The sequence below is a fragment of the Myotis yumanensis genome, unplaced genomic scaffold (genome assembly GCF_028538775.1).
Source record: "Myotis yumanensis isolate MYYU_CA2020_CCGP unplaced genomic scaffold, mMyoYum1.0.hap1 SCAF_3, whole genome shotgun sequence".
NCBI classification, from domain to species: Eukaryota; Metazoa; Chordata; class Mammalia; order Chiroptera; family Vespertilionidae; genus Myotis; species Myotis yumanensis.
This window is the reverse complement of record NW_027223754.1, coordinates 32206600-32220334: the sequence shown is the minus strand read 5'-3', so window position 1 is coordinate 32220334 and position 13735 is coordinate 32206600. Positions and strand designations below refer to the sequence as shown.

Genomic DNA, 13735 nt, shown 5'->3' with positions numbered 1-13735 from the left:
GTTACCAGTTTTCTGCAGCTTAAGTTTTATCCCTATAGAGCTGCAAATAGCTTAGTCAAAAGTGATCCATGATCATAGAGTTAGTGATTCCTAAGGGTCCTTTGGAAAATGTCCAGCATTCTATTGCGAGGTCATGCAAGACAGTTTGGGTGTCCACTATTTCCTATATCAAGCAAAGTGTTATACATGTATTAATCTTAATGGATAATTATAAAAAAAAAACCAAAAAAACCCCAAAAACTAGAGATCTGGTGCACAAATTCGTGCATGGGTGGTGTCCGGTTGGCCCACCCCAATTGAGGCTGATCTGGCTGGGCCGGCTTGGGGGGGTGAGTGGAGAGGAGATATGGGAGGTTGGCTGGCTGGCCCTGCCCACGATCGGAGTGCGGGGGGCTGATTGGGGCCTCAATGCGTGTCAAAGCAACCAGTCATTCCAGCACTCTGGTCACTTGGCTTTTATGTATATAGAAATGATAGGAACCAGAACATTTTATAAAAATATATTTTATTGATTTTTTACAGAGAGGAAGAGAGAGGGATAGAGAGTTAGAAACATCAATGAGAGAGAAACATCGATCAGCCACCTCCTGAACACCCCCTACTGGGGATGTGCACGCAGCCAAGGTACATGCCCTTGACAGGAATCGAACCTGGGACTCTTGAGTCTGCAGGCTGACGCTCTATCCACTGAGCCAAACCGGTCAGGGCAAGGAACCAGAACATTTAAGTGTGTGCTGTATTGAAAGTGTATGGTATGTTAATAGACAGAGCATTTTTCATATTATCAAATCCTCTAGTGTTCTAGTTAATGCTAAGTCCTAGAGATCTAGTGTACAGAACAGTGCCTAGAGTTAATAATACCGTATTCTAATCTTAAAATTTTGCTAAATAAACTAAAGAGCATAAGAGGAAACGTTATGAGGTGATAGCTATGTTTATGACATTGATTGTGGTGATGCATTTACAGATGTCTATTTATGTCCAAACTCATCCAGTGGAATTATATTAAAGAATATATTAAATATATTCTGTTTGTCAACCATACCTCAATAAAGTGGTTTTAAAAAAGTGAATAATTTACAAAATAAATAATCATGATTAGGTTCAGATACCAAACCCTAAGTCTCGATTCAACCATTGTCATGCACCTTCAAAAGTGTACAACAGAAATGTTCATTTCTATTGAAATAGTCTGATCTAGTTTCAGTGCTAGACTGTTTCTTTGGAGATTATGCCTCATTCTTAACTTTTTCATGATTGGATAGCCAGCTGTAATGGTGGTGATATTCTGGACAACAGATTCATATGGTACTAAGTAACTAATTTCAATATCTGAAATAGGCATAAACTGGTTGTATTAGTAAAATGACTGCATTATCCACCAATCCTCATAAAACTTTTTAGCCATTCCCAAAGAGAATTGCCTTCTCTGTTTAGGAGGAAGAGAAAACACTTGAATAGCAAATAACTCTAACAAACAGATTGGCCTGTCTTGGTTTCCTGCCCATACTCAGAAAGACAGGAGGTCAGACTGACCCTGGTGAATCTTTGGTTAAGGAGCAAATAGCTTTAGGAATGGGATAATTTTTCTTAAACCATATAGCTGATGGAGATCTCTTATTTAGATTTCAACAACAAATGAACATCTGTTCTTTTCAGTGTAACTAAACAAGCTGTTCTTGTACCTGATAAATACAGGCTATGGCTCTACCAGTAAATTCTACAAAATGTGCAGGAAAAAAGCACCGATTGTACTCAGCATCCTCCTGGGTGTGTATAAAGAGATCAGAAAGCACCAGGGTCGGTTCTTTCGTTTGCAACCATTATTTCAGCTCCATCACATATTTGGTTCCCCAAGAGGGCACAGTTTTAAATGTCCCCTATGGTAGATGGCTCTGGAGTGTTTTGCATGCACGGATGGGGTTCCTGTGTAGAAAAACATCTTAGGGCTGTATTAAAAACAAGTACAAACCTGGCTGAAATAAACGTTTCATGCTGCAAAGGCTGCTCAGGAAATGAAGCCTAGCACATATTTCACACTGCGACGTTACTAATGTAGTGCTCACTTTCATCCATTTATTGAATAAATAGAACATTGTTACATCGCACAATTAAAATGAAATGGTGGAACTGGCTGTAAGTAAGAGAACTTGAGAGCATTGTTATGTAAATTCTTAGCAGAGGCTCTGAATTCTCTCTTTCTTCCTTCCTTCCTTCTTCCTCCCTCCCTCCCTCCCAACCTCCCTCCCTCCCTCCCTTCCTTCCTTCCTTCCTTCCTTCCTTCCTTCCTTCCTTCCTTCCTTCCTTCCTTCCTTCCTTCCTTTCCTTCCTTTTTTCTTCTTTTTTTGGTCATGTCTGCAGAGTGGTATTGGCTAATCCCAGGAGCTGAGGTAAAATGTAGTATTCTTTTTTATTATTTAACTCCCACATTGTCTGGGAGGAGAACCCCCTGGCTTAATTCCATGAAGTATATGAATGAATGAATCCTATAGGATTAAGGCTGCATCTCTGGGTGTATGCGCTGCCATGGGCTTTGAAAGGAGATGCTTTCAAGGAAGTGGCTTTGATGGAAGTGGACGAACTTGGGTTGTGGTTATTCACACCCACCGCCTTCATGCACACATCTTGGCTAGTTAGAACCCACACAGAGTGAGAGCTGAGCGGTCCTCCTGGGATTTTCAGATAAAGGATAGGGGTGTCCTAACCTTGCCAGTCACCTGGCCCCCCCACAGAACCAGCGTGGGCTGCAGGGCAATGTCAGTGGGGAAGCTCCTCTGCAGTGCCCTCCCGACTCTTCCCAAGGATTCCATTACTGGGGGCTCTTGAGCCAGGAACAACATGGAAATGGGAAGTGCCACTGTCTTTGAATGGCATATCCATGTTTCTAAAGATGACAGCAGCCTATTCACAATAATATGGAAAGAGGGGAAATGTATCTTTTCTTTTTAAAATACATTTTTATTTAGTTTTTCTAAATATATTTTATTGATTTCAGAGAGTAAAAGAGAGGGAGAAAGAAAAGTATCAATGGTGAGAATCATTGATCAGCTGCCTCTTGCACGCCCTTATTTGGGATACAGCCTGAATCCCGGGCATGTGCCCTGACCAGAAATCGAACTGTGGCCTCTTGGTTCATAGGTCACCTATCAACCAACTGAGCCACACAAGTGGGGCGCGAAATCAGTCTTAATCAGTGCCATAAGCAATAGGTCCTAGATTGTCATAGTCATAATGTAAAGACTTCTTTTTTCCCTTAATAGAGTTATATATAGATGCTAATGACCACGGATAAGCTTAATGTTTTTACATCCCAACAGATGTAAAAATAAACTCTAGAGCAAATTTCATGTCTGAACAATCCAGGAGGTATAAAAGCTATTGCAAAACACAGCTACTGTCCCCTCTCTGTCCTTCCTGTAAATATGAACCAAGAGGTCATGGGTCCTGAAGAATGGAGATAGGTGGCCACCCTGGGAAGTGAATCAGGCTGATGAGCTCCAGGCAGAGGGCACAACAGATGCAAAGAAATGTGACAAGTTCTGAAATGGTTTGATTCACTTGGTGCAGAGATCCACTGGGAAAGTGGTAGAAGATGGGGTAGAAGGACGGGCAGGTACACAGGATAAAGGCTTCATATGGTACGCCGAGTCCTGCTGGCTTTTATAATAGCAGAGCCAACCCCCACTACAAGACAGGCAGGCCAGGAGCCAAAGCCTGGATAGAACCTGAAATCATACAGGGGATTTTAAAACCCTAAGAGTTATGGGAAGAAGGGAAAGACTGTGCACACTCTGAAAACACAGATTTTTGTGTAAATTAGATAATTTTTGACAACTTTATGTGTTTTCACATTCTCTAAAAGGAGGAAAAAGCGCTCCTCTTTCCATGCCAAGCACCTCTGCAAGTCCTCTCTGTGTGTGTCTCATTTCTTCTTCTTATGCTCCCTCCCTCGCATGTTGAAATAGGTCTTCTTTCTCTCTCAAGCCCACTTGTGCTCCTTTCTCTTCATACCTCTATTTTCATGATGGATGTCAGTACGTTGCTAGGCAGCTGCCAGGCTCAGCCCACCACTCAGCATTCTGAATGCTGCAAATTAGCCCCAAATAGCTAGAAAATCACCCTTGCGCACCTGCACTGTGCTTACTATGAGAGCAGGAATACGAGTGAAATGAACAACCCAGGCAAGTTCGCAGAACCAGGGAAATGCGTCCCTATTTCAGCATAGTCAGATTGTTACATTCGTGATGTGCATGCCAGGTAGAGAAACCCCACAGGGCCCTGTGCGAAATAATCAATGAAATGGTCATAGAAGAAACTGCATCCTTATCCCGTAAGAGCTAAAGTTAATGAAAAATAATCTCAAGTAAAGTGAAAATATACAAAAATAAGCATGAGGCAAAGATAGAACTTGTAAGTTTCTACAAATGTTGCCTATAAGCATTGTTGGTTCTTCCTAGCCCCTGAAAAACAAAATATCAACACACACACACACACACACACACACACACACACTCATTAATTCTACTTCACCCTTAAGCTGTTAACCTTTACTTTTATTTGTGTGGTGAACCACCAGAGCCGCCCACCACGTGTGCGTCTCCACCATCTGCTAATGTCTTTATGCTGTAGGAACCTGCTTTCTTCTGTGCCTCTGTGTCTCTGGCATTCCCCAGTCACCAAATCCAGCAGCCCCTTCTCAGCATGGACACACTTTCAGCTCCCTGCAACATTGAGCACTGATGACTGCATTCCAAACTCTGCTCTCCCTTGGCTACCCGCCCCAGTCCTGCCTTCTGCCCCAGTCCCATTCCTCCTTGCTCTGCCCTGATGGGCTGTTTTTCTCTGTCAGTCCTCCAACATAGAGCTCCTGCGACATTTCCTGTCCTGTTTCTGTGGATTGTCCAGTCCATCCTGAGGGAGGAGGAGGTTAATGGTCCTCCCCACACATTATTTGCCGGAACTAAAATATGTCCATTATCAAAAAGGTCTTGACATAAGAAAACCACATCTTTTCTGAGATGTAATTTTGATAAAAATGCCATGCTGTATATTTGAGTATACGCAGTGAAGTTAGAACACATCTTGGTAACCTCCGCATTTCATGGCAGAGATTCTTCTTGTAATAGGTGCTCAATAAATATTTGCTGAATAGAAAGTGTAAGGGGTTCCAGGACTTAAATCTTCACAATAGAATTTTCTTTTGAATGAAGAGATGATGTTAATACTCAGGAAACAGAAACTCTTTCCAAGAAACTGCATCTCAGTTTTGTTTTTGAAGTATTAGCTTGATATAAATGCTTTGTTTTTTTCTGAGGAGATGCTTCTACTATTTCTTGCAGATTTCTTAAAGTAGTGAGTTGAGGCACTACAAGATTTTACCTGACTTCTATGGTTACTGCATAAACTCTTTTTTTTGTTTTGTCTCTAGGTCTGCAACAGGTAGGATGTCTTTTTAAAACTAAAAGGAAAAATCACTTTTGAAATGAGAAATATTAATTCCTTTCCTTAGGTTCTGCTTTATAGTTCTCAATTGTTGTTAGCTTTTCTCTGCTTCAAATGCAATCTATCCCTCTTAGTGACCTCAAAATAAGTATGTCCTATGATGTGGTCCTTTCTTATAATTTCATAAGGAATCTGATGTGGTGTCTGTTATTATTTTAACGTCATCATACTCCTGATACTATTTCCATCAGGAAATCCTATTGGTTCTGCCTCCAAATATGGATAGAGTTCAAGTCCAACCAGTCCCTACCACTTCCATTGCTCCCATCCTAGGCTGTGGGAAAGCGTCCACATGGTCTCCCTGGCTGTCCACTGGCTCCACTGCCACCCACCCTCAGCCGAGCAGCTTCAGTGATTCTTTTAATGTCAAGTGATATAACTTGTCTGCTCATTCCCAGCTCAGAGTCAAAGCCAAAGTCCTTAGAATCACGGACATGATCCGAATCTTTACCCATGTGGTTACCTTTGTGAATCCTTCTCCTCCCCCTTCTCACCTGCTCTGTTCCAGCCACCTCCTTGCTATTCCTCCTTCCCCAAACAGGCAGGCACTACCCCACTCAGGACTTCTGGCCTTGGCTGTTCCCCAGAGAGTGCCACTGCTTGCTTCTCATCCCTCAGATATTTGCTCACAATGAAACTTTTCCTGCTTTATTCTTCTTCATCTCTTTCATTGTGTCTGACATTCTTTCCCTTTACATTTCTATCTGCTCTATCTCCATCAAAGAATGTCAAGGATTGTCATCTGTCCTGTTCCCAGATTCATTCCAAGTACATATTTTGTGCTCAGTCAATATTAGTTGATTGATTAAATGAACCTCAGTGAGCCACAGGACCACCAATTCTAGACATAGAACTAGATCCCAATCATTTCCCTCATCCCAAGAGAGGATGAGATAAGAATGGGTTTCCTGGAAGAGGTAGCATTTATTTCTTACCGCTGGTTGACTTATCTTGGACACAGGGCAGATGTCAGCCTGAACACAGAGTTCTTCAGTGGGTTGTGGTATTTTTATCTTGAACAAAAGAGGCTTGGAGTGTGTGGGGATGAGAGCTGAGAAGTCCTACCTGTGACCAGGACCCGTGCTCAGGACCATATAGTGCTCCAGGCTCATTATTACCATTTGGCCTCAGATGGAGTCTCTGTGAGGTTAAGTTTAGCACAACGTTAGACCAGGGACACCACCTACAGCTGACACTCACATTCCAAAAGACGAGGTGATTTTAATTACACTAAAATAGAATGCCTTACCCTGTCTAAGATGACGTTTTTGTCTTTTCGGTTGAAATGTCAGAATTATACCATTTAGGTGTCAAAAGAACAATATAAAAAGAGAAAAAAGGAACCAAGGGTAAGAAGCATTTTTCTGACTTGTTAATACTGTATTCAGATACTTGAATTATTGTCAGTTCAATTCTTGGTGATAATTAACAAAGTTCCAGAATGAAACAATTATAGGAGAACAAAAAGATAATTTGACTGATTTCTTTTCATTATGTAGCTCTGGCTAAATGGAAGAAATGCATTGATTTTCCTGAGCTTGAATGGGTCTGTATTTCATTATAAGTTCTGATTGACTCTTATAGGAGAGGTCCAGTCACCCAAAGGGCAAAGAGCAACAAATTATCTCTGCATGTCCCAGTCCTGATGATTACTATTGGGTTTTATATTTTTTGTTTTTCATGCTCCTTTTCCTTACTAGAACCATCTAGCACTGGGGCTTGTTCATTTCTGCCTAGACTGTAGCAATGGTCATGGAGAAATTGCCTCTGGAGTTAGATTGCCCTGGGTTCAAATCCAAGATCAACCACTTTTACCATCTGTATAAGTGTCCTCAGTCTGCCTTAACAAAGTACCACAAACTAGGTAGCTTAAGAGAATAGAAACATATTATCTCACAGTTCTAAAGACTGGAAGTCCAAAACCAATGTGTCAGCAGGCCATATGCCCCTCTGAGGCTCTGGGTAGAATCCCCCCTCTCCTCTTTTAGCTTCTGGTGGTGGCCTAAAATCCTTCGTGTTCTTGCCTTGCAGCTCATATCCAACCTCTGCCTCTGTCATCACATGTCATTTTCCTCTTCTTATAAGTACACTAGTAGCCTGGTGCACAAAATTTGTGCATGGAGGGGTGGTGGTGGTGTCCCTCAGCCTGGCCTCCACCCTCTCCAATCTGGGACCCTTCAGGGGATGTCCAACTGCCGGGTTAGGCCCGATCCCAGGCCGACTGGCAGTTGGACATCCATCTCGCAATCCAGGAGAGCTGGCTCCTAACTGCTCACCTGCCTGCCTGCCTGATTGCATCTAACCATATTGCCTGCTGGCCTGATCGCCCCCTTTCAGTCTGATCACCCCTAACTGCCCCCCTGCCATCCTGATTGCCCCCAACTGCCACCCCTGCTGGCCTGATCACCCCCAATTGCCCCCCCTTCCAGCCTGATTGCCCCCAACTGCCCCCTCGCTGGCCTGCTCACCTTCAACTGCTCCCCCCCACCGGCTTGCTCACCCCCAACTGCCCCCCAACTGCCCCACCTCTACCAGCCTGCTCACCCCTAACTGCCCCCCCTCCCGCCGGCCTGCTTGCCCACAACTGCCCCCCCTGCCAGCCTGCTCTCCCCTAACCACCCTGCCACCATGGCTTTGTCTGGAAGTACGTCCAGAAGGTCTCCCGGTCTAATTAGCATATTACCCTTTTATTAGTCAGGGGTGGGCAAACTTTTTGACTCGAGGGCCACAATGCGTTCTTAAACTGGACCGGAGGGCCGGAAAAAAAGGATGGATGGAGTGTTTGTGTGAACTAATATAAATTCAAAGTAAACATCATTACATAAAAGGGTACGGTCTTTTTTTTTTTAGTTTTATTCATTTCAAATGGGCCAGATCCGGCCCGCGGGCCGTAGTTTGCCCACGGCTGGTATAGATAGTCATATTGGATAAGGGCCCACCTGTTAATGACCTCATCTTACCTTGATTACATCTGCAAAAATCCAACTTCCAAATTAGGTCTTGGGGTGGTGGTGGGGGTGGGGGTGGGGGGAACAATTCATCCTATACCCATCTGTGTGAACTAGAGCAACTGACTTAATTTATGTGATCATCAGCTTTCTCACTATCAGATTATCATGCAGACCTCCTACAGGGATGAGGAGCATGTGGAGTAACATATGAAAAGCCCCTTGTACTCCTTCAGTGCTCAAGAAATGTTACTTCTCATCCCTTAAATTCCCAGCTCAATTTCCCAGCATCATTTATGTGTACCTGCTTTATACGAAAACAATGGAGCAGACACCATGGAAGGTACAAAGATGACCCCTGCTTTAGGGAAGCTCACACACATTGAAGACTGACAGGAATAGTCTAGTATTTGTGTCGTATCCCAAGAAATACACATACAGTAAGAAAGGGGAGAATTACTTGCTAAGTGGCTTGACAAGGGCCTCATAGCAAATTTGCTACATATTTGGAACCTGAAGCTGTGTTTAGATTTCCCAACCCAGTTTCTTTCCTAGTCTAACACATTGTACAATTATATTGTTTGTCATCCTTGGACCAAACATTGTGAAATAAAATTCATGTTTGCTGAAGTCAGGCACCCGCATCTTTTGGGGATGCCCATAGTGTTTAGGCATCCATCCCACTGCTCTCTGCACATTTTACTTTCACGTCCCAACCCTCCACAAACACACACATACTCCATTAGACCCACTTGTTCTCTCTGTTCCACCCTTGAAATACATCTTTCTCTTCTGCAGCAATCATAATATGGCCAGTAAAAAAAGAAAAAAAAAAGCTACCAACTTCAGTGCCTGCTGGGTATGAAATCACATTCTTGCCTATTATTAAAAAAAAAATCCACTGAATGCTTCTGTCATCCATAGATCATCTCAGTCCACTCAGTGTGATCAAAAGGATGAGCAGGATTTTTATATCCTTGCCTCTGGCACTACAATTTCATGTTCAGTCTCTGTTACTTGCTATTTTTACTCCTTTCTGTACCCCAAATTTGACACATGAGCAAAAATCTATACAGGAAAAGGAAGGGTATTATTGATGTTGATGTATTTATTTTATCTGAGTCAAGATTAGGAAGACTATGACAATTCTCAACCCGGGACAAATAATAGAGAGACAGTCACTAACTTCTGATGCTTTGACCTAAAATTGGTTGATTTTATGATGGAGCTACACATATACCCATTCCGTAGAAACCGAACTTGCGATGTTGAATTTTGATCTTTTCCCAGGCTATGGGTATGCCCTAGATTCTCTCCTGATGCTGGGACATGGCAGTGAGCCTCAGCTCCCAGTCAACCACATGATCGTGAGCACAAACCATCAACACTCTACAGTGTATTCATTGTGTGAGATGATTTTGCCCAACTGTAGGCTAATGTAAGCTTTCTGAGCACGTTTAAGGCAGGCTAGGCTAAGCTATGATGTTCCCTAGGTTACGTGTATTAAATGCATTTCAACTTCAGATATTTTTAATTTACAATCGGTTTATTGGAACATAACCTCATCATAAGTGGAGGAGCCTCTGTACTGAGTGTTCAGTGACAATGCTCAGGATGTAAGAAAGGAAATAAACGTCTGCTACTGAAAAAGTCAAATAGGTATATTTTCTCAGTCTGCGTGATAGGCCAGACCCCTAGTTACTGCAGCGCTGGCTCACATGCTGGGACCTCATTTCTCTACAGCACTTGCAGAAATAAGGAGATGCGTGTAAATCCGCTGTGGCTGTCGGTGGGACATGGCCACTGCTCTCAGTGCTGGCTCGGGGAAGGGGGGAAGTAGAGATGTGTAGGCAATGTACTTCCCTCCTGAGTTGCCTTGAGGAAACAAAAACACTCCTTTTAGAAGATGCCAAATTTGCTGCAGCAAAATGTAGATGAAATGCTAAGATAGTCTACAGAAAGTAACAGAAAAGTAGGTGATTTACCTTTTGGCATTGAGTTCCGTTAGCAGTCCCACATGAGAACCATGCATACACAGTAGAAGAGGATGCACTTACACAGATCTTCCCTTGTTTCTTCTGTCCATCCTCCTCCTCCTCGTCCCTTTCCTCCTCTTTCTCCTCCTCTTCTTCCTTCTCCTCTCCCTCCTACTCTCCCCCCTCCTTTTCTTTCCTCCTCCTACTCTTGCTGGTCCTATTCCTTTTTCTTATTCTCTTCCTCCTTTTCCTTCCCCTCCCCTTCTTCCTCCTCCTCCTTCTAATGCAGTTTTACTCATATGTCGGTTCCATACCATAAGTGCAAACAATTTTTATATTGATGATGTAATTTTGAAAGCAATATTTTTTAATACATCCATAGAAAACTATTATATTGGCAAGCATTTCAGCTAGGGAATGAAAGATAATAATTTAAAGAAACTTCCAGGACATAATACCATGTCCTGCTGAAAGATTTCAAATACTTGATTATGTAATACGTGGGGAGAAAGCTGGTCTGCCTCAATAATTCCGGGTGCTTTGATATTCCTTTATTGTAGATTCTAACTACGTCAAGATGCACTCTCAAATGGGCATAAAGTATGCTGGTGTTTCCTAAAAGCTCTAATTTTTAATATCATTCTAAATAAGCAAAAACTAACGGATTAATTCTCTTTTGCTACATGGTTTGCATCACTCCATGATAGTGTTAAACATACATTAAAGGATTGAACAATATATTTGATTCATTTCAAACATCATTTTCCATGTAAAAGATGTGTTATTGCACCGTTGCCTATTAAAGGCACAATGAATGAAGTATATGGGGACACGTGGAACCGGGAGTGGGGGGATGTGGGCTAAGAAACAGTGTAACAGAGACAGTTCTGTTGCTTATAATCACTGGCTTGATGAATCCAGTCACCACTTTCATGTCCCTGCTGCTTTTCACAGGTATAAGCCCTTGGTGGAGACACTCCCCGGCGAGAAGAAGAAGCTGTCTGCTGAGGAGAAATGCCGACTTGTTCTCCAGCAGTGTAAATTACAAGGCTGGCAGGTTAGTGACCTACAAGCTCCTAACATACCCGTTTAGGATTTTAAATAAGTGAGCTGAGTCATTGCGGGGAGCCACCGGAGTCTCTCTGGCAAAAACAAATTGCTTTGATGTGTTTGGCAAGGCGAGACACTGCGTGTATTCCCTGGAAACGCATCAGTCTTTCTGACTTCCTGGTTTTAGCAGCGTGCAGCACACACACGAGGCAAGCCACAGGCTCCTGTACGGGACTGACAAGACGTTCCTGTCGCCCCGCTCGGTGTGTCCACGTTGCAGATTTAAATATTGTCAGGAAAGCTTTTTGAAACATCTAAAAGGTAGCAGAAGCCAGAGAAAGCGAACGGTGAAGACAGAGCCGTGATTTCGTTGGCTCCTGGCTGGTATCTCACAAGTGTTCTCCAGACCAGACTTTCCCAGCTCCAGTCTTGTTTAGGCTCCTTTGCTCTGTTTCTCTTTGCCCTGCTTCTAACCTACCACACACTGAAAACGCCACTGTCCTTTCAACCTCATTTAATGGCAAAATCTTCATAATTGGAAACATTTAATTACGTCCTGTGATCCTTTTGGTTGGCAGAGGCCAGGGGCCCACGGGAGGAATAGCTGGACTTGCAGAGGGAGGAATTCGCATGAAACAGAAAAACAAGAAATGCTCCCCAGAAATAGTGAGGCACAGGGTGGGTTTTGTTTAATACGTTAAACAAGGCCAATATGCCACCTTACTAGGATAAGGAAGAGGTTGTTTGAAACTTAAGAGTCAAGACAAGAAGGTAATATTGGAGCAATAATGGGAAACAGAATCAAGGCCAAGGCACCAGGAATTATTGGGCATTTCTAGCTATAAAACAACTCTAAGTGCTTAGGCAGCAAAGGGCATGGGGGCTAATAGTTTTGGCAAAACATAACCATTAGTGGAAAGCAGATATAAATCTCATTTAGAAAATGATAGAGCTTTCATAAGTGAAAATATATGATAATCACTGAGGCCTCAAACAAGATCTTCACTTCAGAAATGACATGAACAGAAAGTTCAGAATTGCTGAGCATGTCTGCGAGTGGTTCAATCTAGGCCAACAGGTAGAGACTACTGGCTTGACATAAACCCACCCATTCTTCTATGATGAAGAGCTAAGAACATGGAATTTTAGCACTGATGAGTAATGATTTGATTGTCTGTGCCACCCAATCTTTTTCTTTACCATCTTTTCCCTCTTTCTTTTTTTCTTTCTAATAATGATGGAGTTGAACTTTAAATAACAGTCTGAAGGAGGAGGCTTACACAGTCTGTAGTAATCATGGATGCACATCGTGCCTAAAGATTGCATAAAAAAGGAAGGAGGGATTACTAACACAGAATGATGTGAGCTAGTCACAACAGAGTCATAAGATGTGGGGGCCACGGATAGAACTGCATATCAAGCTTGTAGGTTAACTTAAGTCTTTTCAGCTGAATCATCGCTGGGATGTTTAAGTAAGCTTTAAATAGTAGTGGTTCATGAATAAGTAACTCTAAGATATTCTTGTGTTTTTTCCCTTTAAATAATACTCATGGATAAGAATAATTAAAAAGAAATAATGTTGAGAAAGAAGGTTCCATTGTAGGAAAAAGGTGAGGGAGTCTGGAATAATTCCTCCACTAAGAAAGTGACTGGCAGTGACCACAATACCTGACTAGCCATCAGTTCTCTGATATACCTGTGTAATGTAGGGGGTCAAAATGTGCAAGGAGACTGGGGGACAAACTGGCAGCCATTTCTGCCTGTGCTAGGATACTTAAAATTGCCACTGAGGGCAATAATAAGTTGAAATACATACTTGGACTTAGAAAAAGTTCATCAAAACAAAAAATTGGAAAAAGCTCACATTTCATTGCACTATTCCATTTCCCCTCACTCCTTACCTCCTCAAAGGAGCCTAAAAATACAGAACAAACATAAAAAGAGAAATGTATTTATTCATTGAGCATGTTTGCTTCTGTGTTCCATAGTAAATAGTTGATGAGACTGCTTTCTTCAGCTTCTGCAAAATGTAACCTTCTGGGTGCTTTATCATAGAGGACAAATCATTGACTTCACAGAAATAAAGCTTATCATATGTCACTTTTCTGCTAGTCAGAGAGCAAAAGGATTTTTTTTTTTTAAAAATCATTCAGTTTTGACCTGGTAAGTCAGATTCCTCAGTTTGAAAACCAAAGCATTTGTTTGAAATGTGTTGATAGTTGCAGTTCTTACTATGACTCTCTTCTGAGTGGCTAATGG

General features: G+C 42.4%; 1 protein-coding gene across 2 annotated transcripts in view; it reads left to right on the top strand.

Annotated features, from left to right (window-relative positions):
• The window catches only part of MYO16 (myosin XVI), a 533335-nt gene that overhangs the window by 405235 nt on the left and 114365 nt on the right, over positions 1–13735 (top strand). For both annotated transcript variants that reach the window (XM_070408604.1, XM_070408603.1), the window contains exon 28: positions 11381–11483. In XM_070408604.1, the coding sequence (XP_070264705.1) occupies positions 11381–11483 (103 nt within the window). The remainder of the gene's footprint in view (positions 1–11380; positions 11484–13735) is intronic.